The sequence below is a fragment of the Diplotaxodon limnothrissa genome, linkage group LG16 (genome assembly GCF_057381915.1).
Source record: "Diplotaxodon limnothrissa isolate DT_005_m linkage group LG16, D_limnothrissa_male_GT1.1, whole genome shotgun sequence".
Taxonomy (NCBI): domain Eukaryota; kingdom Metazoa; phylum Chordata; class Actinopteri; order Cichliformes; family Cichlidae; genus Diplotaxodon; species Diplotaxodon limnothrissa.
The window spans coordinates 29,023,229-29,050,849 of NC_140611.1; the positions used below are offsets into that span (position 1 = coordinate 29,023,229).

The window sequence follows — 27,621 nt, forward strand, 5'->3', positions numbered from 1 at the left end:
AATAATTTATTAAATGCTGAAAGCCCTGCTGCAGGCAGCTACTTACTATTTCTCCTCTCAGACATCAGGCCAGCAGTTAATTACAGGTTTTGCTGCCATATAACATACCCAGATAGACATCACATCTATGTAGCCATTTAAAACTATTTACCATAATCAGTATGTAATTAAGTTATTACCTAAATTATTTTCAGTTTTTGCCTTTTCCACATTTTAAAAATCCGAGCTGTATCTAACAGATGAAAGTGAACAGGAATTCAGTCTGTGCACAACTCAGAGAATGCAAAAGGCTCTGATTTAAAAGACAGATGTGCTGAGCTGGTGAAAGTGAGATGCAGAAACTCAAATTCCAGTTGGTAAATAATGTAATTAGATATAAATAAATTAAATATGAACATAGCAAATGTTCAATGATCAGCCAGGATCAGTATAACTTATACTACTGTTATGCTCTTTTTTCTTTTCTTTTTTTTTTAAAACTAAATTTAATTTGAATTAAATGCTTCAAACATTTTATGTAAATTATTATTATTATTATTAAGGCATATGGGGGGCAGTTCGTTATAAAGTTTAGCTGCTGACATGTTTTTATTTGTTATGAATTTATAAGACTCAAAGTACTAATCATCACAACTTGGAAACAATGTAACAGTTAGAAATGTATCAATAATACATCGTTTGTTGTCTTTACGTTGAAAATAGATAGTTAACTTTTTTCTTCAATGTTAAATTATTGGTGATTGCCAGTGTCTGTGTTTAAAGTTGTGACGTCAACTATACCGACGTCACCTGGTTGACGAATGCGGAAGCGTGTGCTTTAGCTTGTTAACTCAAAACCATAACAGAGGAGATGTTTTCCGTGTTTAATCTGTGACGAATCGTAAAATACTTTGGAAATCGATTCGACTTTGTCCGGTCAGGTTCCCGGCAATCTCTCTGAGCTTGTCAGACGATTGAGAAGCAGTAAAAAGTCCGAAAAGCTGGGATGGAGGTAAATGATCAATGTGGAGGGGTTAGCGTTAGCTAGTCTCACAGATAGTAATGATGTGTACCTCGAGGTTAGCAATATATATATATATATATATGTGTGTGTGTGTGTGTATGTGCGTCTGTTTCTTAATAGCTGTTGTTGTAATGCATAGTTAATTATCACGATGAACTGTGCTGGTAACAGTAAAAGTCACCTGCAGTAGTCCTACTGTAACAACCATGAATTTTAAATGTGCTTAATATCGAGACGTTACCTGGTGATACTTAACTAACTTTGCTTACACAGTTTCAGTAAAAATTCTTCTGCTTAGTTTCTTTGCCGAATTGACAATAAGTCCGTAATTAATCATAAAATGTTGTAAACGTACGCCACCAGAGGTAGACTTTTGGTAAAAAAGGACATTAAAGTAAAATTCAAAGGAAATATTATGCGACCTTTGTGGAATAAATCTGGAGTTGATCATAAAAACAAAACATTTTTTCATATTTTTCTTTTATTAAAAAAAAAGGACCCTGATGGTACCGGAGCTGAGTCTGCGACTCCATCAGCAGCAAGCACACCCAAGTCAAAGGTACTGTACTTCAGCTGTCTACAGGCTTGTGAGAAATTATAGGAAAACCTTGACAGCCCCCTTTGATTCCCAGAGAATTCAACCTATTCTGTTCCTTTAATTTGTCATTACTGTCCTGCATACTGTTACGACTTACACATAAGAGTTATATGTATCAACACTCTTCAGCTGGATTTTTTTCTGTTTTGTTAGAGATGTTTTGGTAAAGATATTTTAGCCTCCTTTTAACTTTGTGTCTTATTTTAAGCTGGACACGCTCTCTAAAGATGATCTCATCAAGTATGCAAAAAAGCAGGTAGCTGCCATGCAGAAGATGAAGAGCAGATGTACAGGTATCATTACACATTCATCCTGTGTATGTGTTGTGCCAGTACTATACAAGTTTATGTCATGAGTTTGTTTATTTGTCTTCTTAGATTTGGAAAAAGAAGTTGAAGCCCTGAAACAGCAATCCAAAAGCAGCAACAACAGCAGTTCAGATGACTCTTTGATACAGGTTTGCATGTTTGCTAAAAGCTTCTTCTGTTAACATGCAGTACTTCATTTTCATACTGCGTTACGTGAATTGTTTATTTGTGTGTAACAGGAGCTGACTGAGAGGATGGATGTGGTGCTGCTGGAAAAGGCGGAAACTCAGCAAAGTCTTGCAGTGTCTCGTAAAGAACTAGAGAAGACTAAACAGCAAGCCAAGGTGAAAGATAACACTCACACCGCTGTATGATGTGTAAGCCTGATTACACATTCAGGTTTGTGTTCAGAGAAACTCAAACGGGTTTATTTGAACACACTTTGACATTTATGCAGTCTAATAAATGTATTTTGTTATTGTAACCAGATCTTCTTAAAACACATATGCTGTTTGTTGCAGGATGATCTGGCAGCGCTGCAAGGTGAGTTTGACCGGGCGATAGGAGAGCACCAAAAGAAGATCAAAGCCCTAGAGAGCAGCATTGAGGAGTGCACCAGCAAACACCAAGAAGAGGTGTCTCATTTCCAGAAATTACTAAAAGAGCGAGAGGAGCGTGACAGAGAACGGGAGAGTGAAAGAGAGAGGGAGCGCCAAGCAGATCTTGCTAGTGCAAAAGAGAGTGCAGAGGAAGTCCGACGTTGCATAGAAGCTCAGCTGGAGACCCTTCGAGCTGAACTGCAAACAATGCAAGAGCGAAATTCTCAGGAGGTTCTTGAGATCCAGGAGAACCACCAAAAGGAGTTGACACTGGCCCAGCAAGAGGTGGAGAACTTGAAGGAGGAGCTGGCTCAGAAGAGTCTGCAGCACGAAGAGGAAATGAGGACTCTAGAAGAGGACTACGAGATTGAGAGGGAACGTCTCTTGTTGCTCCAAGAGGAGCTAACTGAGCAGCTTGCACTCAAAGGTAAAAAAGCTCTTTTTAGTTAAGTCTGTTCTGGTATCAAAGTATTAATATTGTGTTTTCCTTTTTTTTCTTTAAATTCAGTTTCAATTAAATCAAAATATTACTGTTATATTTCCAGATAGCTACCTGCAGGATGTGCAGGAGGAAGATGAAGAAGCTGCCCGTGGTTCGGGGATCGCCAAAATGCTGGAGCTGTCTGGCTGCAGTCAGGGTGACTCGAGCCATGGTGATGGAGAGGAGACAGAGACGGGAAGACTAAAAGCGACACTGGATGATGTTCAAGCCCAGAACACCATGTTACAAGATGAGATGACCCTGCTTAGTAATGTGAAGGGTGAGCTCGAGGCAGAGCTGGAGAGGGTTAAAGAAGAGTTTCAAATAGAAAGAGAAGAACTGGAGTTCAAAATTAATGAGCTGCAGATGCTCAAGGACAGTGCTTCTGCTGAAGCTTCAGTGACCCAAGATCCTGATCAGCAAGGTGTCCTCAGAGAAGCTGAAGAGTCTGTGACCAGTCTAGCCAAAGAGCAAAACTCTCAGAGTCCAGAGGAGGAGCAGCAGAAACTAAACCAGGAGCTGAGGACAAAATGTGAGGCCTTAACCAAAGAGCGAGACTCTGCCCAGGCCGAGTGCCACCATATGAGGGGCATACTTCAGAGTTTTGAGACAGAATTGGGAGAGAAGACAAATGATTTTATCGTACAGTACAAAGCCATGAAGGAACAGGCAGCTAATAATATACGAGACCTTAATGAGAAGGTGGAACAGCTCAACAAGGAGAGGGATGAACTGCTGGAGAAGGTGAGAGAAGCTACAGATGAGAAGAATGCTCTGATGGGGGATATGCAAGACCTGAAACTGAAGCTTGAGAGCTCTCAAGGTGAAGAGCAAATGTCTTCAGCCTGCGAAGTGAAACAGTCGTTGGAGGACGTTACTAGGCAGAATGAGGAGATCATATCCCAGCTAGAGATAAAGGAGAACATGACTCAAGATCTGAACAAAAGGGTCGAAACACTGACTGAAGAGCGAGACAAAATGCAACACCTGCTGAAGATCAAAGAAGAGGAAATGCAAAAGCTCAATAATGAGAGAACAAAAGAAATTGAGAGGCTACAGGAGGAGAAAGAAAAGGAGGTGCTTTTGCTAAGAGAGGAAAAAGAGACGGAGCTGAAAAGCCTGAAAACAGAAACTGAGGATAAAGTGAAACGTTTAAACGAGGAGAGAGAAAAGTTAGAGGGAAGCCTAAAAGAGGAGTTTGTGAGATCTGAACAGACAGTTTCCACTTTAGAGCTGACTATAAAAGAGCTTTACACTGAAAAGTCTGATCTCCAGCAGAAAATGGAAGAGGCTCTCTCAAGGCTTTCCAAAGCTCAGGAAGAGAGGGAGCTCTTAGACTCTAAGCTAGCAGCCCTGGAAGCTCAGCTGAACCAGGAGACATCTGAAAAGCAAGAACAAGAAGCAAGGCTGAATTCAATGAAAACAGAGGCAGAACGAATCTCTGGTTTTCTTGGAGTAATGGAGGAAAATCTGGGTGAAGAACTCCAAGAGTCCATGAGAGAAGTCAAAGACCTCCAAGCACGGGTTGATGAGCTGGAGAAGGAGAGGGCCCTGTTGAGAAGCAGCCTTGAAGAAGCTCAAGGGGAGAGAACATTTGAGGAGGTGCAAACAGAGCTCAAGGCCCACATCAAAGACCTGGAACAAGAAAGAAACATGTTGAGAACCAACATAGAGGAGGTGGTGAAAGATACTGAGGGTCTCCAGAAAGACCTGCAGGATATGAAATCAGTCAATGAGAAGATCATCGAGGAGAATGAGAAACTGCAAGCTCAAATTTCTCTCATGACCAAGGAGGAGGAAGAGAGGGAGGAAATAGTGAGAAAGGTGGAGATCATGGAGAAAAAGAGCAGAGAGCTCAAAGAGCAGCTGACAGAAAAGGATTCACTCATATCGCAGCTGAGGACCGAAATGGCTTCTATCCAGGTGAGTGGAGCACGTGATGTGTGTTTATTTTCTGCAAATGGGGAGAGTAAGTGCTTCTCCACACTAGCACTAATGCATCTGTGAGGGGAAAAAGAACTGTTACTATGACAATTTGTTTTTGTGCTCTTTCTAACATTCTCTCTTTTTCCTCAGTCACCCTCTCAGGAGTCTCCAGAACAGTCTGCGTCCTCTGAGGAGAATAAATCGAATGAGACTGCAGAGAAAATAGGTGTGAAGATGATTTCTCTTCATGCTATTTATAAAAGCAATCTAATCTACAAGTTATCATGCAGAAAAGAACCAAAGATACTTTCCCGGACTTTTGATGAATCATATTCTTCTTTGTTTTAACTTCCTGCAGCTCTTTTGGAGAAAGAAAAAAAAGAAAAGGACGAGAAAATGAATAAAATCAAGGCAGTCGCTGTCAAAGCAAAGAAGGAGCTGGATGCCAGTAAGAAAGAGGTACTGTGAAGAATGAAGAATGTTATCATTTACCAACACAGACAATAAGGCTATAATGAAAAGCTTTAGATTTCTCTAAATAGCAAACATTGTGGTAGAAAACTTGCACTCCATACTGATCCTTAGGAGAACTCCACAACATTCTCTTGTTTTACAGATTCATGTAAACATGAATAATCAGTATATTTTTTGCCAGTAAATGAATGCTCGGTGGGGTTTTTTGTTTGTCTGTTTTTCAGGTTATAACCCTGAAGGAGGAAATAGAATCACTGAAAGCAGAGAGGGAGAAAGTGAACAGCTCTATGAAAGATATCATCCATGGTGCTGAAGGCTACAAGGTAGGAATCTTGGGTTGGAAAAGACTTGTAGCATACAAAGGAAAATAGTTTGCATGAAGTAGTGCACAAAGTATGTGAATTATCACAGTTTTGTCTTCTTACTATACAAACGTAAAAGACTGGGACAACTACATATTAATGCCTACGGGAGTTTAATGCCATGAAAACCATGGCATGAAGCTCCTGGCCCACAGTTTTTGTGCTGATTTTAATCCCAGAGGAGGTTTGGAGCTCTGCAGCTACTGAAGTAACTCAGTATCTGGATTCGATAAATCTGCTCTGTAACTTTATGTGGCTGACACTTCCTAAACAGTAACGCTCTCAGTGGCAGTATTTCAAAGTGGATCATAGAATATCTAAGACAGCATCCTGTTACAGCATCACACTCGAATTCAGCAAACTTTTTAAAACAGCCCATACTTTCACAAGTAAATGCAAAGCAGAAATTTGTATTTTCTTATATAAGTAGAGCGTTATAACTCCAGGAAGCCACTTTTTTTTCTTTCTCATTGGATGCAGTACCCTCAACATATTTTGGTATTCAAAGTTTTAATTTATCAGCTCACCAACAAGCTCTAGATTTTAGCGTGTTACGTAGTGAGAATATATATTTTAACATGCGTAGTGATTCTGCTTGTTTCTGAGTAATTGACCTGACAGTGAAGCTGAGGGATAATCTTTCAAGGTTGACTCCATTAATACAGCACCATTGATTCAATCAGTTAACAAGCATAATGTATTCACTAGAGAAAGAAAATCTTTGGCTTATTTTCTGGAGAAGTTTCTAATGAAATATAGGTGCACTTTGGAGTTACTGGGATTTCTGACTTTCCTGCTTATAAAATAGGGTCATCTATTGATTGGAAGGTTGGTGGTTCAATCCCTGGTTCCCCCTAGTCTTTAATTTTTAATTTGATACTGATCAAAATGATTGAAAAACAGCATTTAAATAAAGTAATAACACATATACAGTTTTACACTGTAATGATTTGCGTTGCAGGCTGTTTGTCTATAAGAGTAATTTTTAGGCACATTTTATAAGCCAGCACTGGTGAAATACTTGTAATTGGGAAGGCTTCACAAACATGTTCTTGCTACAGTACCTGCAAGAAGAATCCTGCACTGTTTCTAATAGGCCTGACTTCCAAACAGTTAAGATAAAGGGTGTAAGTAAGGCATCTGTTGTTTGCATGTTAGATACTGTCTATATTACTTGAAGACACTAGGATCCTGTAGTGGGACTTTCATGAAACTGAAATTTCCAAGTGGAAAAACGTTTGTTTTCCTCTCGGGATTATGATGTCAGACGTGTCAGAACAGAGACGCCACAGTGAAGAATGTTTACACTGTGGCTCTTTTTCTCAATGGCTGTTTGAAATTGGCAGAACTATTAGGTTTGTATCCGGGTGTATCAGATGTTACTGCTTCGCATGGACCTTTTTATGTCATTAGCTTTTCATCAAAATAAAAGCATAGCATGAATTAAAGCAAAATAAATTTGACAGATTCCATTGTGCATTTAATTAGTTTCATGCATTACTAATACAAAAATCTTTCTAATTGGCAAGTAGAGGCACGCTCACTTTAAAAAAAGACTTTGTGTGAGACATTGCTCCCAGTGGTCTTCATAAACAGCCCCCAGATTGCACTTTGCTTTATGACTGTGTCTCCATTAAAGAATAAAACCACTGTGTTGTGTCTAATGAGAGTTTTGTCCCACGTTCAAATGTAAATGCAGCTGATAACTGAGATGCATAGTGTTTACCTTCACTGAGCTGTTCATCAGGTTTCCAGTAATGAATATTGAAGACTTGTTTGTGTGCGTGCGTGCGTGTGTGTGTTTTGTGTTTAGAACCTGCAGATAGATTACGACAAGCAGACAGAGCAACTGGATAAGGAGAGGGAGAAGGTGGAGGCGGCAGAGAGACAGATTGCTGAGCTGACCAAACGACTCAGCAGTGCTGTCACACAGGTAACACAGACACACATTCAGTCTCATGCACGACAACACACACACACACACACACACACACACAAACTCTCGGCCTCCACTAAATCAAAGCAGGGGATTTTGTCCAGTAATACATTTCTTCAATACTTACCCCATAATTCAGTTTCTGTATGATTTAGAGGGAGTCGTTTTAGCCGACAACACTTTACCCAGCTATATCTGACAGCCCGGCGCCCACAAATAGCCCATCAGATGTGACTGGGTGAGCTAGGGAGAAATTGTTTTTATATGTACTCTTTTCCCCAAGCTCATAACTGTTTCTCTCCAATGAGAGAAAAAGAGGCAGGTAAATGGAGCGGGCTGTAGCTTCCATCTGCTGCGTGCAGTACTGAAACACCATTTTCTGAAGCACAGGCTTAGTCTTGTGTGCGCTCATGGATCTCAGGGGAAGCGCGAAGACTGGAGCTAGTCGGTGATCTCAGAGTACGTCTGGGCATCTCTGTTTACCAATCATAGTTTCACTGTTTGGCTGACAGATGATGGGAGAGAGCTGCTGCACAGGAAGCCCATAGAGCCTGCTACTGTCAGATTTGCATGAATGATTTTTTTTTTTTTATTTTTTTAGGTGTCACGTGCCAACTGGTGTATTTATAAATGAGAATGTTGACTACAAAATATGTAAGACAGCTTTCCTCTTTGTAAATCATCCTTTTTGTTTCCTGCGGTTCTTAACTGACACAGTAAACTGAAACCAGAATGAAGTTCACACTGTAGAGTCACTAAAGCTGACAGATTATGAGCAATAAATCAAATGAGAATACACCAGATTTCCTCAAGAGTATCACTGCACACTCACCTGACAGCGGCAATAAACAAGTCTTTTTTTTGTTTTCAGAGTGAGACACTGAGCAGTGAGAAGGAGGACCTTCTGGCTGGTATGGAAACCATGAGGAGCACATTGAAACAGTTAGAGACCAAGAATCAGGAGATGCAAAGGCAGTCAGCAAATTTGGAAAGAGACCTGCTGGCCGAGAGATCAATAAAAGAGCAAAAGATAAAGGTAGAAATGAAGAGAGATGGATGTCATCTCCCTCTTTTGTGCAAGCAACTACTCTATGTTTTATGTTTTTAAATAATCATAAAAACAGCCATGCACGGTGAATTTATTTTTATAATATGTAATCTGTATTACATTTAAATATACCCCCCCCCCCCCGCCATGTGCACTTGCTTGCCTCTCTAGGATTTGTCATCTGCCATGAAGGAGGCAGAAGAGCTGACAGCCCAGCTCCGCAAGCAGCAGCAGCAGTCTCAGCAGACTGCCCAGGAGCTGGAGCAGCTACGCAAGGTACACACACACAAATAACACACAAGTGCTTCTCAGACACTAGCGCGTCTCAGAGGGCCGATCCAGTCAAGCGACTGAGCTGGTGATGGCCGGCCTGCAGCTACAGCAGCACCTGATGAAGAGAAGGAGAGTAATTCTAGCCCACAGTACAGGGACCGCTGTTACTTTTCCATTAGTGGAGACCTACATAGTATAGACGTGTACATGAAAGCTGCCAGGAGGTGCCTACGTCATGTGAACACAAAGATTGGATTTTTCAGGTTGATACTGATAGTAGAAAGACAATTAAATGCTTATAAAGGTTTTTTTTTTTTTTTATCTCATTTTGGCAGTTTTAGATCAGTAAACAAGCATGTTTTAAGTGCAGCAGAAATATGTAGATGTTAGTTCAATGGTAATTTAAGGAAGATGAGGGATTGTATTGTGTGGTTGTGACTGTAATTATTTAATTTAACTAGATTTTAGGACTTTAAAAAGTTAGATCCTTACTTTTCTTTAAGAAAACAATGTGTGTGTAGATTATTTCATCCACTTTCTTCAGCTGTCCAAGTTTCCAAAATACTAACTGCACAATATAGTCAGCATAATTCAATTAAATGTAGAGAGGAGGAAATCCAGAGTTTCAGATAAATGGACTTGAAGATGAGTCTTAGCTGTGCTCCGTTTAAAGCTGTAATACGTTGATTCTCCCTGCAGGAAGCACAGCAGAGCTCTCTGTTGGACATGGAGATGGCCGACTATGAACGTCTGGTTAAAGAACTCAACACCAAACTATCAGAAAAAGATGAGTGTGTTGAGGAGCTAAAGGGTCAGATAAACAGCCTCAACCTGAAGGAAGAAGTGCTCAAACAGGAAATTGGTATGATAACAAGTTCAGGTTTACACTCAGTGACTGGCACACAGAATAATACAATCCAAATGTATTTAATGTTGCACCGTATAATAATCTTTAATTGAAATTTTGCTCGGTGAAAGCAAAACTTCAGTTTTATTTATGTTCTATATTAGCAGCACACACCTGCTTTCACTGACCTGAAACATCTATTACTTTTGCATAGCCCTGTGTATCTGTGTGCCAGTACATGGGATCAGTAGGATCATTATTTAGGAAATGTTAGAGCTTGTTTTTTTCATTCCTCCTTTAGTTGCTTCATGCTGTCAAGCTCCATAATGACAGCAAAATACTAGAAAAATAAGAAGACTGCAGTTCAGAAATTATGCTGTTTGTGTGTGTGCACATGCCCATTCAAATGTGCAATTGTGTCATCAGAGTCTTTGAAGTCCCAGCTGGACCAGGGGGAGGAGAAAAACGCTAAGATAAAACAGCTGCTGGTGAAGACCAAGAAGGACCTGGCTGATGCCAAGAAACAGGTCTGTGTGTGTCTGTGTGTATTTGAGGTGTGTCTCCAAGGATTTCTTATGAATGTGTGTAATGTTGCTTCTTGATGAATGTAAATAGTGTTATGCAGCCATGTGTGGACATGACTGGAGGGGGGCCTTGAAGTTATTGGGAATTCTTAGTCATTTGTGTGCTTTCCTATTTGGTTGTATGTATTTAAATATTCCGTGTGCATGTTTGCAGGAAAGCTCACTCATGGTGCTGCAGGCCTCTCTGAAAGGAGAGCTGGAGGCTAACCAGCAGCAGCTAGAAAGCTCTAAGGTAACACACCTAGCACTATCCCTTTCAATAAACTGTAGAAATCCATTTGTTTCATACCTGTGGCACTTAATAAAGCCTGTGTTTGTGAATTTAGATTGAGGTGTGTGACCTGACAGCCGAGCGCCATCGCCTGCAGGAGCAGCTGAAGTCTGCGTTGGAGCAACAACAGAGAACCAGCAGCTCTCTGCAGCAACGCATACAGAGTCTGCAGCAGGAAAGAGACACTGCCAAGGTGCGTGTGTTGACTTTTCACTTATAACAGTTGAATTGACAGTTTACGCTATAATAACTCAACCATAACGACACCGAAGTCGTTCAAGGACACCTTAACTGTAAATTTTCAGGTGCTGTAGCTACGTCAGACCCGTCCAGCTTTGATTAAATTAATCGAAGGCTTCTACAGCTCAGGCTCAGTAGTGTTATATGAGTCTGCAACTAATGACTACTTCTATTATTAATATCTGAATTTTTTTTTGATTAATCCACAAATCTTTGTAGTATGTAGAATTTTTGAAAAGTGCTCAAGGTAAAAACTTTTAATTATTCATTTTTGGGTCACCAACACTGAAAAAAACAAATTCCACTATATGTATAACACAAACGAGAACTGGGTAATGTATTTATGCATGACGTTTTTAATTTTATTGATTATTTTAAGAATATTTTAAGGTCTTACCTTACCTTATATCTTATATCTTACATGTATCGTGTAGAAACTGTTGTTGTGATTTGGCGCTATATAAATCAAATAAATGTATTTGATTTGAATTAATTGAATTTAACTGAGGTGATACTACTAATCTGAAGTCAATGGAGGAAGATTCTTTGGCTCAGATCAGTTAAACAGCTTTACAGAAACTTCTGTAATTAGATCTAGAAACTGTAAGTCTTTATAACCATAGATTCCTGCAACAGGAAACAAAAATCTGCAAACTAGTCCTTTCTGGTAAATACCCGACCAACCAACTATCTATCTGACCTTGATTTACCTGTAATCTCCAATGCTTGGTGACATCCAAGACTGACAGTAAAATAAATGCTTTAGTCAGCTGCTGCCACCTCTGGCTCAGTCTTTACTTTTTCCCCTTTACATTTTTAGACAGTAAGAGAGGTTTGTGAATGGGTTGTTTGCCTAGAGCAATTTAAGTTAAGTTATTGCTTTCTTTCTGTAAAAGACAGTCTTCATCATTGTTCATCCAGTGAAAAACTGGTTTTATGTAAGCTGTGTTATTGAAATCTCAATTTTTGTAAATGTGTGAGACACAACAAAAGTTTTCTTTATTAGATTTTCTAACAAGACTCACTAAAATAAATTTGTTCACCAACAATATATTAGAAAGTCAATCGTATACGTCTTGTTAACCTTTTGTATTGATTCCAGGTTGAGCTTGAGGCAACAACCAAGGAGTTTGAGAGTTACAAGGTGCGAGTCCACAATGTTCTTAAGCAGCAGAAGAGCAAGACGACCCAGAATGAAGTAGACTCTGGCAAACTAGAGAGGTAAAGGCATGCAAGAATGATAGAAGTCTACAAAGACTGTAATAACAGACAGCTGTTAAATGTATGTAACCAGTGGCGGACTGTGTGATGCAGATCATTGCATGTGAAATTAATGGTAACACATTCAGTTGGCTTTACATTAGAGGAATTCAAATCTTACTGCATTGATTAAGGATGCTGTTCTAAAGCTTCTCTCTCCATGTGAGACTTTTAAACACATGAAAAACTCAAAGTACACCCAGAGTTAGGGTTAGGAAAGAGTGTTGTTCAGATGTGATCAAGAAAACTTAAATAACATGCAAAATGTCAAAATGCACAGCACATAATTGATTTTGAACACAAACACCGTGTATTTACAATGACCAAAGCTGAATTATTGAAGACACGGTATAACCTACAAGAAATCCCACATGAGAAATAATTTACATTCATTTTCATCCTTCTAAAAGAAAATATCACTGTAAGAGTAACGTGTGGTGTGTTTTTCAGGGAGCAGTTGGTCTCTCAGGTGGAACAGCTGAGGACGCGACTGGTGGAGAGCCAGCAGAGTCTCCAGAGCAGCGCAGCAGAGCTGCAGCAGCTCCAAACTGAGCATGACACTCTTCTGGAGAGACACAATAAAATCCTTCAGGAAACTGTAAGCAAGGAAGCTGAGCTCCGTGAGAGGTGAACACACTTTTATTTTTTATGTTGTTCTTTAATCTTGTCTTGGCAGGAATTCATTGTACTGTCACGTTGTTGATACGCAGCACGTTTTAGCCTTTTCAGCTGTTCATCCTTGCATTTGATTTTGCAATCAGGAGACATAATCGCACATGCTGAGAACACCTGATTGCGCCATTTTTATTTTATTTTATTTTTTACTTACCTGTAGCATTTCATATTGATTCGCTCCTAAAGGAGCACTTTCTAAACTCTCTTCCTGCTCTGTCCACCTACAGGCTTTTGTCATTGCAGTCAGAGAACGTGACCCTGCGGTCAGACCTGTCCCAGGCCCAGGCTGACCTGTCTTCCCAGGTTGAGGCCCAGCGGCAGACCTACAGGGAGCAGCTAAGGAAGCTGCAGGATGACCACCGGGCCACTGTAGAGACCCTGCAGGGCCAGCTGACTCGTGTCGAGGAGCAGCTCTTTACCCTGCAGAGCCAGAACAGTAAGCATGGGGGTGGGGTTGTAAACTTGAGCCAATACCTGATTCCCTACAAGAGGTAACAGAGCAAATAGGTGAGGTAACATTTTTATCTTTTACTAAAGAGCAGACAGCAATAGACTCAAGGAGTACATGAAAGGTATGGTATATAGAGATCAATGAAATCATCAAGTGCTTTAGTTTTCCATGGTGCTTGCACTTCTCCTACATGAGTGGAGTGATGTGAGTCAGAAAGAAAACCATGAAGAGGGCATCAGTGTGTTTATCAGAAGAGCAGCATTGAAAGCTCATTCATCACCTCCCACACAGCTGCCCGCTGGAGTCAAACAGCAGAAACACACACAGTAGTGACTAGGAAAGGCGTGTGTGTGTGTGTGTGTGTGTGTGTGTGTGTGTGTGTGTGTGTGTGTGTGTGTGTGTGTGTGTGTCTTCTCTGTCACTTGAGGACGCCAGGTGTTGGCAAGGTTCCTCAGCTCTATCCCCACCTCTCAGTGTGGCAAACAGCTCACTGTGGCATCTGGAGAGACTCATCATTAGTGGCTCACACATGGATGCAAGGATTAACTCGATACTGGAGCCAATATTAACCTTAATTTGAAGTCATATTTGAGCCACTTTTTACCACTATGCTTCAATTTCACGCCAGATTAAATGCGTTACTGCCCTATCGGACAGACGGGAGATAAAACTACTGGCCTCGTATTTTTTTTCTTTAATAAATCAGATGTAACATTTATATATGCCTTTTGTCATATTTTGTCTAATCTTTTATCCAAACCTTCAAGCAGCACATAGACACACACATAAAAAAGTCTTTTATAAATTAGAAATCAGTCAGTGTTTAAGCCTTTCCAGCTGTTCCCTCTGTTGCAGGCTGTTGTGATGGCTTTGCAGAAACACTGCTCAGTATTTTTCAGATATACATATGATCCCCAGGGTGTTTACTTTCCTGTAAATTAGATGCTTTTATTTCCTTATTGATTTCTTTAAACCTTTCTATTAGAGCCTGATGTACTATTAAATCAGGACTCCTGTATGCTTCACTCTTTTGAGTGGCAGTTGTCATGATTTGGTTGATTAGAACTGGGTAAATATGTTGGGCTCTTGAGTTTACTGGACTTGAACTATTATGAAACGTGTTCAGTATGCAGGTAGACTTCTTGCTCCTCTCAGTCGGCTACATGACAAGGGAAGTAAAGAGCCTGACGGGAGGTGGCGAGGTGAGGGGGATTGGTAGCGAGTCTGGCCTCTTGGATCAGTTCAGGTTCATTAATCACAATCTATTCTTCTGAAGTTTTCTCATTTTTCCCTCTACCCTTCTCTTCCCACGTCACCATTTATGCCAGCTGAACTGGTTAAGACCTGGAGTAGTCTGGTGCCCCCTCATGTTACAGTGAAGTAGGACACTAACTCACAGCTGCTGTGATCGGACTTGTTTGTACATAAGAATCCAGAGATGCTTAAAAAAAGATCTGAAGGCTGCTTTCAGTTGAAACCCTTTTAAATTCCTTTATTTATTTACTATTTTCCACCAGGGATTTTACTTAAACATTTTAAGGCCATGAGCAGAAAGTCTTTTTTTCTTTTTCTTTTTAATTCTTGTTTGACACATCTTGAATCCAACCTCCTCCTTCTCTCTTGTTCAATATGAATGTATTGATGTGCCCAGAAGACCCACACAAATCTTCTTCTTCCAACCTTTTACACCCACTCAGATTCAGTTGCTGTCCAGTCCAGCCGTAAACCGCTGGCATCAGATCCACAGCGCAGAAACACTGACCAGAACCAGGCGGGTGTGGGACCAGTGGCCCTCAGCGACCTGCAGTCTATGGCCAGGGAGGAAGGTGAGGGCATGGAGACCACTGAGACTGAGAGCTTCTCCCCTGCTCCTACATCCCTACCCTCTCTGGAGCAGCTTCTCACATATCCAGAACCCAAACAAGGTGTGTTTGAAAGCAGAGGTCCACAAAAAAAAAAAAAAAATCGCATTCAGTTTCCAAAAGGACTGCATATGTGACCTATTCAACAAGATATAATGATGAGCGTTACAATGAACAATGAATGACTATGTTTGGGGGAAAAGAATAGATGCAGACTTTGTGTAGTGACAGAGTTTAATGTATTATATCACCTCCTGTATGTGGCATTTGTTATATCTCTAGAGCCATTTGTGTGGACAGTGGAGCCAACCAAAGAAGAGTTAAGTGAAAAGCTGAACACAACCACCCGCAGCATGGAGCACATGAACAGCCTGCTGCATGAAACTGAGGCTACCAACGCTATTCTCATGGAGCAGATCACTGTATGTATACTTCCTCAATTATACAAACACAGAAACAACTTTTTTTTTTTGTTGCTCAAAACTAAATTAGAGACCTAATAACCCAGACAAGTTGTCTATTTTAAAGTTGCCTCCCCTGCGCACTTAGCAAATCTACTATTTGACACATCCCCTATAATAACTAGGACCTACTCCTAAGCATTGGTTACAAAACTCAAAGAGAATGATCCCCTTTATTAACGAACCACTTGCAAGATTTAAAAACATACAATTAAAATCACTGAAAGATGTTTCTTCAAGACCGAGAGCAAACGCATTGCCTACATTTGCTGTACTACTACTACTGTTAGCTGAAGGAATGGCATAATTTTAAACCATCTGATTACTTTCTTATTTACCTCCCCTTTCAGGTTGGGCAGGGCATTCAGCATTTAATTAAAAAAGAATCTGCCAAATCAAACGTGCAGATATCCACTGTATCGACCCGCTGAGGATAAGAAAGCAGTCAAAAGTAGATTAACTTTAAGTATTTATTTTACATACATTCTGAGTTATAAAGATCATCTTTAAAGTTATTTTGTATTGTATTAGTATATTTACATTATAGGTTTTATTACATTAGAATATGCCATATTTATTAAGTGTTATTAAAGGAAAAGGTCTGTTCTCTGGTTTCTAGCACTTTATAAGGCACATACAGAATTGCTGTAATTCAGGCTCAACTCTCTTACTTACTATAAGCTTTTATTTAGGAGGTTATTGGTGGAAAAACTGTTAGAATTAGTCATGCTTGTATGTGCTACTGATCTGTGCATTGTTAAGAAAGTCGTTAAAGGTAACTGTTTCTAACAGTTTGTTCTTCTCTACTGATAAATATCTGTATTTTTACTCATGCTTATATTTGTGTTGTCTGTTGCCCGTCTTTTTTTCGGGTAGCGCGGTCGTGTACTGGCTATATATCACCTCAAAGCATGAAGGTCCTGGATTCAGGCCTGCAGAGGTCTGTTTTTTCCAGGGCTTTTGTGGCTTTTCTCCAGGGGCTGATTTTAATCGGCCTATAAAATTTCTTTTTAGGTAAAGCACACTGCATTTACACGTAAAGAAATGTGCAATATACATAAAAATTCCAGTTCATTACTTCAAATATTAAATTCTTGGAAATTTATATAATAATACTGAGTCAAAAGCGTGAGGTTTTCAATGTAATGAACTAAATGAGCCAAGTATTTGTTGTCAATCATTTAATTAATTCGGATTGTACAGATCAGATGAAAAACACACTGATATATTAGTGTGGCAGCCACGTGAGCACACACCTGTAGACTGCTGTTTCAGGTGTGGCAGCTGTGTTTAAAGTGGCCTGTATGCACCAACCGTAATATCAAACAGCTTGGCGTTGTTCACAGTCCCCTCTTTGTCCAGAAGAAAATAGAACTTGTGCCCTTTGACCCTTAGAGGAATAAAGGAAGTGGTCTCCTGCCTGTGGGCGTGGCAGGCTACATGAGACAGAGGGACTGTTATTCTCCTGCCTTGGCTTGGTCCCAGAGGTGACTGTGTGCAGACTGTCACCATCCTCCCACCCTGGTGTAAAACCACTTTGCTGACAGAGCGCCGACAGAACAGAGCCCCGAGTACCACTATGCCTGCTCCTATTGTCAGGCATCCCAGCGTGAAACCATACCTCCAGGTGTTTGAACCCAGGTTCATCTCAAAGCTCCATATTCCCGCCAGACCCGTGGTGGCAGTGCTAGGCGTCTTGGTTCTCCCCTTCTCTTTAGTGCCGCCCGTGTCTCTGAGCCCCGTGTAGGCGAATTGAGCCAAGTACGTCCAGAAGACGAACTGTCCGCCGCAGAAGATCGAGAGAAGCCGGAAGAAGCGGGTCCTGTCGTGCTCGAACAAGGTGACATCTCTGGGCGGCTGGGTGGAGGTGCACATCCTCCGGCGTACGGCCAGCTGAGGGCCTGTGTGGGCAAATATGCCGCCCAACAGTCCGGGAGAAGCACCAAACCGGGAGGACGTGCTGCCGAGAGGCGTAGTGTGCGCCGACAACGACGTGTTTCCAACCTGGTTTAGCTGAACGCTACGGAACCGAAACCGCCTGGAGTAACACCACAGCAGCTGCTCGAAGCCCATCTTTGTCTGTCGCTGTAGTTTTTTAAGCTATTTCGCACAAGAACTGCTGCAGTCCGGGTTTAAAAGTCGCTGTTGTACTCGCGTTCAACGCTTCATATTCAGTAGACAAGAGGACGTCGCCATGCTTGTTGTATGTGACGTAAGTTGCTCGCTTACGGAAAGTAGCGTGGACCAAATTTAATGTTATCTCTTCGATATACTAGTAATCACTAAAACCTCTGAGCTGACCTCCTATATTCCTATTTTTTAAACCTGAAATGGACTCGACAATCTATTGTGCATTAGCTTATTTTCCTGCCGTTTAGCATTAGCCGAAGGGACGCTTGGATATTGTAAATTTTAAAGCGCTTGTATGTTCTACCTCCTAGCTGTTGAAGAGTGAAGTTCGCCGTCTTGAGCGAAACCAGGAGAGGGAGAAGAGTGTGGCCAACCTGGAGTACCTGAAGAACGTCCTCCTGCAGTTCATCTTCCTGCGATCCGGCAGCGAGAGGCAGGCTCTGTTGCCCGTCATCCACACCATGCTGCAGCTCAGCCCAGAGGAGAAAAGCAAATTGTCTGCCATTGCACAAGGTATGCAATGGGTAAACCTTGTTTGCATGCATTTATAAAAAGAAAAATCTTATTCACCGCATGACCTGTTCAAAAGGTTATTATGTATGATTTAAAGTGTAGAAATCTTTTGGTCAGAAATTTGCATCCACGCCTCATGGAAAAGAATTCTATGGGAACTTTGGACATTTAATGATTTATGTGAGCTCTTATTTTTCTTTTGTTAATGTGAGGGATGATTGTACCGTATATTTCTCTTAATTAATTTAAAAGCAAGAATTGGGTGCACAAGTTTGAGCTTATCTTGGATTTTCTCTAATCCACATAGGGCCAGAATTATACTTGGAAACTCAAATATATGCATACACTCCAACTAATATTCAGTGGCGTGTCTAGAAAATTTTTGTTGGGGGGGCCAGGTAGGGGCACAGATTTGGAGAAGGGTGGCAGATTTAATTGGCAGATAATGTTTAAAAAAAAAATTCTACCAACCCTTAACCATAATTCAATAATCCTATAAACCTAATAACCAAATGCACTTTTAACTCTTATTAGAATGAGATTTTAACCACTACGGTGCAAAGTTTTTAGATACTGCGTTGATAAAGTACAAGAGATACAATCAGTGCTTTGTCAGTGTTTACTCAGCATTCAAGGACAGCAATATTTGCATAGTATTTTTACTGACATATACTGCACATATGTTTTGGGCAAAAACATTTTTGAATATTAAAATACGAACATTTGTAGCAAACAATTGACAAATTAGCCAGTTCCAATGTAAAACTTTCTCTGCCTGTTAAAAAAAGAAGATAATCTTCTCACAAACTGGTGTTTGATTTTGAAACAGGAAAAAAGTGGAGAAACAACTGAAAAGACTAATATTTGAATAAAACCTGAAAGCAAGTAAATACTTTCTATGCTGCCTTATGGTCAACTTTGGTAATATTGATCAAGAACAACACTGGCTGATGATGAAATACATTCAGCTGGCATGGTGACACTGCCAGTATAACCTGCAGGGCTGGACTGGGACAGAAAATCGGGCATTTTGACTACAGACCGACCCACCAGGTATTAAAGCCATAAAGCCTTTGAATGAAAACAAACCCTGTTGTGACAGTGATGTACAGTCTTTTTGGTATATGTATGATTTCTATACATTTTACGTCAGATAAAAACTTTGGTTGTAAGATTTAGATAATTATTTAATAAAAGCTAGATATTTTAAATGAGAATAAGAAAGAAAAGTATTTCTTTGTGCCCCCTTTCCCTGTTAATGCCCTACCTGGCCCCCTGGCAACACTTTGCTAGACCCGCCCCTGCACAGTTACCAGCTGTCAGCTACATAAAAAAGGATCCTGGTGGGTGGTCTTCACGTTTCCCTCTCACCAGATATCCAAACCGACATCATGACCAGCAGCTTTACAGCTGTGGCTCCAGCAAACATCAGCTGATACTAGAAATTAATATTAAATAAATTCTAACAACAGCCGATCAAGCTTAAACGTGCTGCTGTTGTTTAGCGCAACATCTGCTGGTTTCGTCTTTCTGGCGCAAAGTGGGCGATAAACAAACAAGAGAGAAAAGCCGATCAGCTGATCATCGATCAGTTTCATGATTGAAGTAGCAACAGGAGAGGCAGGATGAGAGAAGAGGCAGCTGTGCAGCGTAAAGACAGAATAAATCCAGCTTTGTGTCTTTTTCCATTCTAGCTGAAGTTCGGGACAAACTGCGTCTCTTCTCAGCTCAATACGAAACGTGTAATATTTTCTCTGATTGAGGGACCATTCCATTTTTTTAAGGAGCCGTTGGCAACTCTACTAACTAACCTTATGAATAAAATAAAGTTCACTATCAGTAACATCATAGCAACCGAACAGCTGTATAAAAACTCCAAGCTGGCTAGAACGCAGTATGAGTTATTGCAACTGACAGTAAAAAGTCAGCACAACGAAAATAAACTCCACCTAAACTTAGTTCATATCTGACCCAGATAGACTGCAGGTCATAACTGAAGTTCAGTTCACCTGACACTCGGACTGGCGGCTGCCTCGGGGCTCTCCTCCTGCCTCCCCTTCCCTCATCCACCTGCTGCCTCTGTGGAAGCCCCGCCATAGCCACCACCAAACAACGGAGTTATTTCTACACATCGACCTGCATCTGGCCAATCCACCACCTCTCATTGTTCATGCCGTTACAAAAAAAATAAAAAAAATAAGTCAAATAAGCCCGATGGCCAGTCCAGCTATGTTAACCTGCAACCAAATCTGCAGCTCCATACAGCAATGTTATGACTTAGATTACAGCTTATAACTCATAACTCTTATGTTAGCTCCCCTCTGTAGCATACTGTCTGAAATATTCCACGGCTGCAATAATTCTTTAAGTGTTATTTTTTCCTTGGTATTCTAATTTCGCCGAAGTTTACTAAACTCAACAAACTTAATATTACTTACCGGGACATTTATTCGGTCTTCATTTTCTTTCACCGAAAAATTGTTTCCTGCAGTGCCGTCTTTCGTGCTTGGCTCTCCTACCTTTGCTAACGTGATGCACATAGCGCAGAAGCCGATGCTGCATTCACTTACACTCGGATATCTGAGCGTCACCGTGAAAACATAATCGGACATTTGATATTTGATTGAATTTTATTGTTTTGCCTTTGGGGTGGCACCTGGGGTGGCCAGTCTGGTTGGGGGGGTGGCCTGTGCCCCCCCAGGCCACCCCGCTGGACACGCCATTGCTAATATTAATATATGCTACCACCACCATGCTTGACAGCTGTCACAGTAGTCTTAGGTTTGAAAGACTCACATTTACACTTCCAAACATATCAACAAACATTTCTCCACAAGTTTCCAGCTCGTGGCAGTCTTGAGCCTTGGTGATTTCTGAAAATAATTTATTCTCATTTTATGATGGTAAAGTGAAACTGCCAAGTCATTAAAGGTGTATGCTGTATTCCACCCTGAAAAAGAAACCATTTCCAATTCACTTACAGGAGCGCACGGCCCCACTGCAAGAATTTGTCTCTGCTGTGTTTTCTACAGAGCAGCGTCACAGTGATTTTCATGCTGAGTCATAATAGAAAACACATAACGACAACCTGTCTTTGATTTTTTTTTTTTTTTTGTTTCTTCAGACAAAACCCTTTTTTTTTTTAATTAATCTCCTCTTTTCTGAAGTGCTGCAGGTTATAGCATCCAGAATACCTCATTAATGTCTAACCACCTGTTCTTGTGTCTCCTCTCTGCAGGTGAGGAGGAGGCGTCTGGGTCTCGGAGCTCAGGCTGGACCTCCTACCTCCACAGCTGGTCTGGGATCAGATAAAACCGACCACAAATCAAAGCCAAGAAAACACTGGGAGCACAAAGTCGGCGTTATTACTGAGCCTTTATTTTTAATGTAAAAACCTGTCCTCATCATTGAAGCTGCACTTTTAAAACGGTGACAACTGGGAGGTTAACTGGGGGAACTTAAAACTTTGGTGGGATGCAGTAGATGGGACCAAGGAATGTATCAGATAAAGAGGAGTGTACGATTAAGATGAAGAAAACCAAAATATTCAACATGTATAAGAATTTGAGTTTGCAGTGCAATAGCTACATGGGTCTCTTACTGATAACTGTGATGAATATCTGTCTTCCTTCAGCGTGCTATAAACATGTATTCCAAACATTTACTGGACGTAATGGTTACACAGTGAGGCATTACAAAGCATCATTACTAAAATGAATGGGTATAATAAATTAAGTGTATGTTATGTGATGATCACAGTGTTTTTAAATCCAAAAGGGTGCAAACTAATTGTGAGAGGAAACCTAATCAAGGGGAAGAAATGTGTGCTGGTGTATTGCTTGATATGATTTATAGATCTTTAATTACTTCTCAAGACAACTTTACCTGCATTTTATGATGGGCTTGATTTAGTAAATCAAGCCCATCATAAAACCGTGTAAATTTACATTAATGTAAACCGTGTAAATTTTACACGGTTTACATTTTAGCTTTTCTCAGAGGTATACCTAAAACTTATAGGCTGTTGAATGTGATTGAACTGCCTTCATGTCAGCCATTCTACTGGTCTCTGCCGTATAGAAATTAACCTTATTCACAAAAAATTTGATTCTCTGATTTTACGTTTAACTTGGTTGTTTCCCGGAAGGTAAAGAAAGCATTAGGCGATCTGTAACGCAGTATGCTGTGGGAAACGTGTGTGTAATTTACAGTAGTTCATGGGCTAAACTGCCATAATCTCATTTCAGTTGCACTGGGATGCGTGTTTATAAGTCTGAGGTTCTCTTCAACATTACTGATTGTTGGTGAGGAACTGTGATGACCTGTTATGCTCCTTCCCACCTGTATATTTTTATTTTCGAGTAGTTTCTCAGACTTCATGGTTTAAAAAAATGCTTGTCTTATTCTGAGCTTTGATGCAGCCCTTCATCCACTTTTGATTCTCACTCCCTTTAAGACAGCCTCTTTTTCTGATTGGCTGCCCCTCACTAGCAAAAGGTTGGACCTCCTGTGATCATATCAGTGATTTCACCCCTCACTGACATCACACAGAGCCAAGAGTGTAAGAAAATGAGTGTTTATAGCAGTATAAAGCCTGGGCTTATTTGCACATACACTCTTTTGTGTTTAATCCAAACTTCCATACATATGTCTATAAAACAGACAATAATAGAACACTTTTAACATTTTTCCCCAGGCTGGTTTTACAGTTTTATTGTTAAATCATCACATACTCAACTCAGGTGCACTAACAGTTTCCATGTCTTGAGTTCTGATTCATCGTGCCCTGTAATAATTTGTAATATTAGTTGCGACTTTAATATTGGACCATTATTGGACCATTATTTTAATAGTTTGTCTCTCTTTTATGGGAGTGTTTTATAGTTTTGTCATTTGTGTTGCAATTTAATCACCGAACCTTAACAAAGATTTGTTGCATCTTGCAGTTTCCATTGCTGAAAGCACATCTGCCTCGCAAAAGTGTCCTTGAGCAAGGCTCCTCATCAGACCTATAGATGCTGTTGATTTTACATTCTGACTTTTGACCTGTGCTTTGAGTTTGAAAAACACCTCATATCTACCCCGCTCCCAGTGAAACACATACTTACTCATATGAATACAGTTTTCTGCTGACCAGTGATAAAAATAATTATTAACCGGTTTATTTTCTCCCCCTATTGGCAGCTTTTGGTGATTCACCCAGCACAATGGACTGTATTTATATCTAGACTTTTATATTTATGATACTTAACGTGGGCAGAAGCTATGAGAGATTACCCGAACTGCAAAATCGTACTCAAGAAAGACTACGGCAGTGATTGTTTGTATGTTTTTCTGGTGTATTTACAACTGTAAAAAAAAAAAGGGAACTTAACAAAGATTAAAATGATTCCATACTTTGCATTCAGTCCGTGTCCTTTATTTATAATTGATTTTTGAAGTGCAGCATTGCATCTACAGCTTCTAATCAGCAGCCAGATGTTTTACATTTTTCTTTCTTTCTTTTTTTTTTTGAGGACATGCATGTGGTGAGGAAGCACTTTTATGGACATGTTTTGCACATTAAATCAAAAAGAGCAGATAACTACAAGATGAACCTTAATTTACATCATTAATAATCCTCCTGTTTTTGGTGTTACTGCTGGGCATCTGAACAGATGCAGTAGCCAGCCTATGTGCTGCTCTGAAAGTCCTTCATCCCTCTGGAAGGAGGGAGCAGGGTCTAGGGGTTTCCCTTTTAAGGAAAAAAATGGTGGGTGCATTATCATGACGCAATCGGGAGAGGAAATGACAAACTCCTGCATCTTTTACTGTAAGTAATGTAAACATGCTGTTAGCCCCGTCTCCCTGCCTGCTACTGTTATGTGATGGATTCTGTGATGTTTTTTCAGGGCTCCCACCCGCCATGTTGAACTGTAGTTACAGTCCTCCCAGTGGTGGCAAACTGAAAGTCAGATTTTCCATCAATGCTGACCAGATGTGTAGATACAGCCCAGCGTAAAGCTGAAGCGGATGTAAAAGCGGCTCTCGGAATCCGTCTCATTTATATTATAGTGAGATAATGAGCGCAGAGAACCTACTGAGTTTACTGGGTGGTTTTAGGTGCATCCTGCCAACAAAACCTGAAAAAAAAACAAAGTCACTTGGACCGCGTGCAACAATGCACGAGCCTCTGGTCTCCAAAATAAAAGCACTTGATTTGATAACGCTGCGTTTCTGTTCTTCCCAAACGTGTTTGGACTCTGTTTTATTGCCTCACTAATGTAAAAAAAAAGATAAAATAAAATTAGGGGGAAAGGCAGACAATTGAAATTTTTTGCTTTCTAACAGTTCTGAAATCACAAAGTAGCGAAAGAAAGGAAAATGAATTACAGTATCATCCGTTTTTCTTTGTTTTGTTGTTTTTGTGTTTTTTTTTTCTTTAAGCAAAGAGCAACAAGTATAAAATCTTTTGGAGTGACCAACAAGCTCTTTGCATCATACACTTAAGAAAAAAAAACAAAAAAAAAAACACACTGACTCTGAAAAATTATTTTTTTAAAAACCAAAAGGTAACTCAAAATTATTAACTTAGATCTCGTCTTAATAACCCAATTAATCCAAGTCATTTTCTCAGTTTTGAGTTATTATTGTGATTTATTGACTTAGGTCGGGGATGGGGACCAATGTCAATATATATTTGCAAAAAGGCACATGAATAAAATCTTTAAATTCCATAAATTTCTTAAACATTTTAGCACCAATACTAAATAAAAAAATGTTTAAAAATGTTTTCATTCATTCATTCATTGATATTTTTTCCTGTATATTTTATATTAATGTGCATTAAACTTTGTATAGTAAATGCGAGGCAAACAGAATGCAGTACAAACACACACAAACACATACAGGTTAAAGGTATAAAGGAAAATTGTTTCCTACTGTATTTTAAGGCAGTTTTCCTGACTCCTCATTAGCTTAAATGGAAACTAAATTTGTGTTAATAGTCTCGTGCGATATCGTGGGAGACCCACGTAAGATGATGTGTTGCTCGAGTTTGTGCAAAAAGGGAGGAATTTATTCTTTTTAAACCGATTTTTAGGGTCCTGTTTGAATCTTGCAAGCCTGCTGTTTTACACTGAAAGGTCCCACCTGGAAGTGGCTCATTCACTAGAGTGAGATCGGCCGGACTGAGGCGAGGCCCCTTCTCGCCATTCTACTCCGCTGTGCGAAAACCAACGTTACATCCCGGACTGCACAACATCTGGACAGCTGCAACAGTGATCGGGTGACGCACATCTGGTGGGAGAGAAGGCACAGTGATGCTCGGCATTACAGAAATGACAAACGGGTGAGCGATTTGTTAAAAAGTTTTATTTTTTCTAAAAAGAGAGAAATTGGTCTGAAAAGTTGACAGTCCGCTATCCTCTGTTCTTTTGTGGAGTGAAAAACTGCAGTTTAGTCATTTATAAGTCATCCAAGGCGGTTGGACCTTTTTAAATACACAATATACTCCAGAGGCAATTCTCTAAAATAGACGTAATAGTAAAGATAATTAGTAACACAGTCATATTTATTGTATTGCATCTTTAGAACAACTTAAGCTCCTCTTTAGCGCCTCCTACCTAGTTACTTTCACTGTGGAAAAGGGTAACGTAGTTTTTATAACATATGATTAGAAGTAAAACACGTCCAGCTATCACATGGAAAATGATACGTAATCAGAAGTGGGTTTGGTTTAAGAAACCTCTGTTTAAATAGCTGTTTAATCTGTTTGGTCTGTTGCTCTGTGTGGCCAACGACATGGTCTGGAGGTTTGAAAATGATGTTACCTTATGTTTGAATATTTTTAATAATTGCAACAAATTTTCTAAAGAGCACTACTGTTTTTTTAACGACTTTAATTTTTCAATTTTATCCAAGTTTTGCACTGTTAAAGATGTAGTGTTTATATGACGGTGCAGAATTTAGGCCACAAAATCTGGAGTTTTTAGCCTTGCACCAAATGAAAATCTCCAAGCCTGATTTTTAACAAGCTTTTATTTGAAAATTTGGGTTTATATTTAATACATTTTTGTTGACCTGGTACTCATGTGTGCAAGTCATTGATGCATGCCCTTCTCACACAGAAAACAGACCTGTGGGTTTTTCCAAAAGCACAAAACCTTGAGAATATTTTTCTCTAAAGGAAGGCAAAATATATTTTTGTGGATGTTTTCTTTCTTTCTTTTTAAAAAAACAACAACAAAAAAACGGAGGAGGATGTTCCTCTTCTCTGTGACCTCCACCCTGCCCTGGAATGTTCATATAAAGAAACTGGACAGTACTGCTTTCTAAATCACTTCCTGGCTAAACAGTCCCTGTGGGACTGCTGTTCAGAGCAGTAGTTTCTCCAAACAGCATGAATGCTTCTGCAGAATTAATTATGGGTTAGGATGAATATGGCTTTTATAAAGCACTAAAAGCTCTAAGATGACTAGCCCTTCTAAAAGCCTGAGGATTGCTGCATTCCCATTGCATTACATTTTTTATCTGATCCCACATTCTGTTGATACAACCAGAGCTTAGACCAGCGTCTCGGTCTCCAGTGTGGACTTGTCCTTGTTTGGAAGCAGTCAAGTTGTGTGATGGTGGATTTAACTGTGTGGGCGATTATTCATACTGTGCTCAATCACTCTGAAATGCAGGAGTTATTTAAACAATTCAGGTTTTAAAAGAAGAAACATAAGTTCTGTATTTTTCTTTCCTCCGACACAGGTCCTTCTTATATATTTGATGATTAATTGTTGGAAAAATCTCCATGCACCATTAAGTAATTTATTGAGTCAGCTTTCTCTAATTGTCTACACTGTTGCCTCACAGTGAGAACCTACCTCTTACTGCTCATTAAAAAGTATTTATAGTCATGGGAAAAAACCAAGTACACCCCATGTTTCAGTAGCTTGTAGAGCCACATTTAGCAGCAATAAGTCAAATGAATTGCTCTCTGTATGACTTTATCTGTCTGTCAGATCATTGTGGAGGAATTTGGCGTTGCTTCAGTTCATTGAGGTTCACGGGCATTTGTTTATGCACAGCTCACTTAAGGTCCCACCACAGGATTTCAACGCCTGGACTGTTGCAGCATGAAGATTCATTTCTTTTTTGGCCATTCTGTCATGGATTCGCTGCTGTGCTCAGGATTCCAGTTTTAGCTGTTGGACAGATGGCCTCACATTTGACTCTAGAATACTTTGGTTTACAGAGGAGTTCTTGGTCGACCCAGGTGCCAGATCACACACCCCTCCCTTCACACTATGCACGACAGTTGGTATGAGGTGTTTGGATTTTGCCAAAGGTG

The 27,621-nt window shown here is 40.1% G+C and overlaps 3 protein-coding genes across 3 annotated transcripts in view; 2 read left to right on the top strand and 1 right to left on the bottom strand.

Moving 5' to 3' along the window:
- The first annotated feature begins 855 nt into the window (after window positions 1–855).
- Window positions 856–21,856, top strand: gcc2 (GRIP and coiled-coil domain containing 2). Its single transcript, XM_085373966.1, has 24 exons — window positions 856–991; window positions 1,500–1,562; window positions 1,810–1,894; window positions 1,979–2,058; window positions 2,149–2,253; window positions 2,431–2,935; window positions 3,054–4,912; window positions 5,066–5,141; window positions 5,274–5,374; window positions 5,614–5,712; window positions 7,565–7,684; window positions 8,559–8,723; window positions 8,907–9,011; window positions 9,708–9,870; window positions 10,282–10,382; window positions 10,594–10,671; window positions 10,766–10,903; window positions 12,053–12,171; window positions 12,661–12,837; window positions 13,113–13,321; window positions 15,034–15,261; window positions 15,481–15,620; window positions 18,101–18,302; window positions 21,541–21,856. Exons 1-24 carry the CDS (start codon window positions 986–988, stop codon window positions 21,612–21,614), a joined length of 4,998 nt encoding a protein of 1,665 aa, XP_085230092.1. The 5' UTR covers window positions 856–985; the 3' UTR covers window positions 21,615–21,856.
- Window positions 16,837–17,846, bottom strand: tmem223 (transmembrane protein 223). The gene has a single exon (XM_085374788.1). The coding sequence runs from the start codon at window positions 17,730–17,732 to the stop codon at window positions 16,950–16,952; it is 783 nt and encodes a 260-aa protein (XP_085230914.1). The 5' UTR covers window positions 17,733–17,846; the 3' UTR covers window positions 16,837–16,949.
- Window positions 21,857–25,481: 3,625 nt separating the features above from the next.
- LOC146616392 (LIM and senescent cell antigen-like-containing domain protein 1) overlaps window positions 25,482–27,621 on the top strand; it is a 35,278-nt gene continuing 33,138 nt past the window's right edge. Inside the window, exon 1 of the mRNA XM_085374159.1 lies at window positions 25,482–25,632. Within this exon, the coding sequence (XP_085230285.1) occupies window positions 25,604–25,632 (29 nt within the window). The 5' untranslated portion in view covers window positions 25,482–25,603. The remainder of the gene's footprint in view (window positions 25,633–27,621) is intronic.

What these genes read in the sequence shown, in the direction of transcription:
- gcc2 (XM_085373966.1), top strand. An exon ending in CAGATGACTCTTTGATACAG is followed by an intron (nt 2,059 to 2,148) that starts GTTTGCATGTTT and finishes TGTGTGTAACAG; the next exon opens with GAGCTGACTGAGAGGATGGA. An exon ending in TCAGCAGTGCTGTCACACAG is followed by an intron (nt 7,685 to 8,558) that starts GTAACACAGACA and finishes TTTTGTTTTCAG; the next exon opens with AGTGAGACACTGAGCAGTGA.
- tmem223 (XM_085374788.1), bottom strand. Translation starts at nt 17,732, where the DNA reads ATGGGCTTCGAGCAGCTGCTGTGGTGTTACTCCAGGCGGTTTCGGTTC.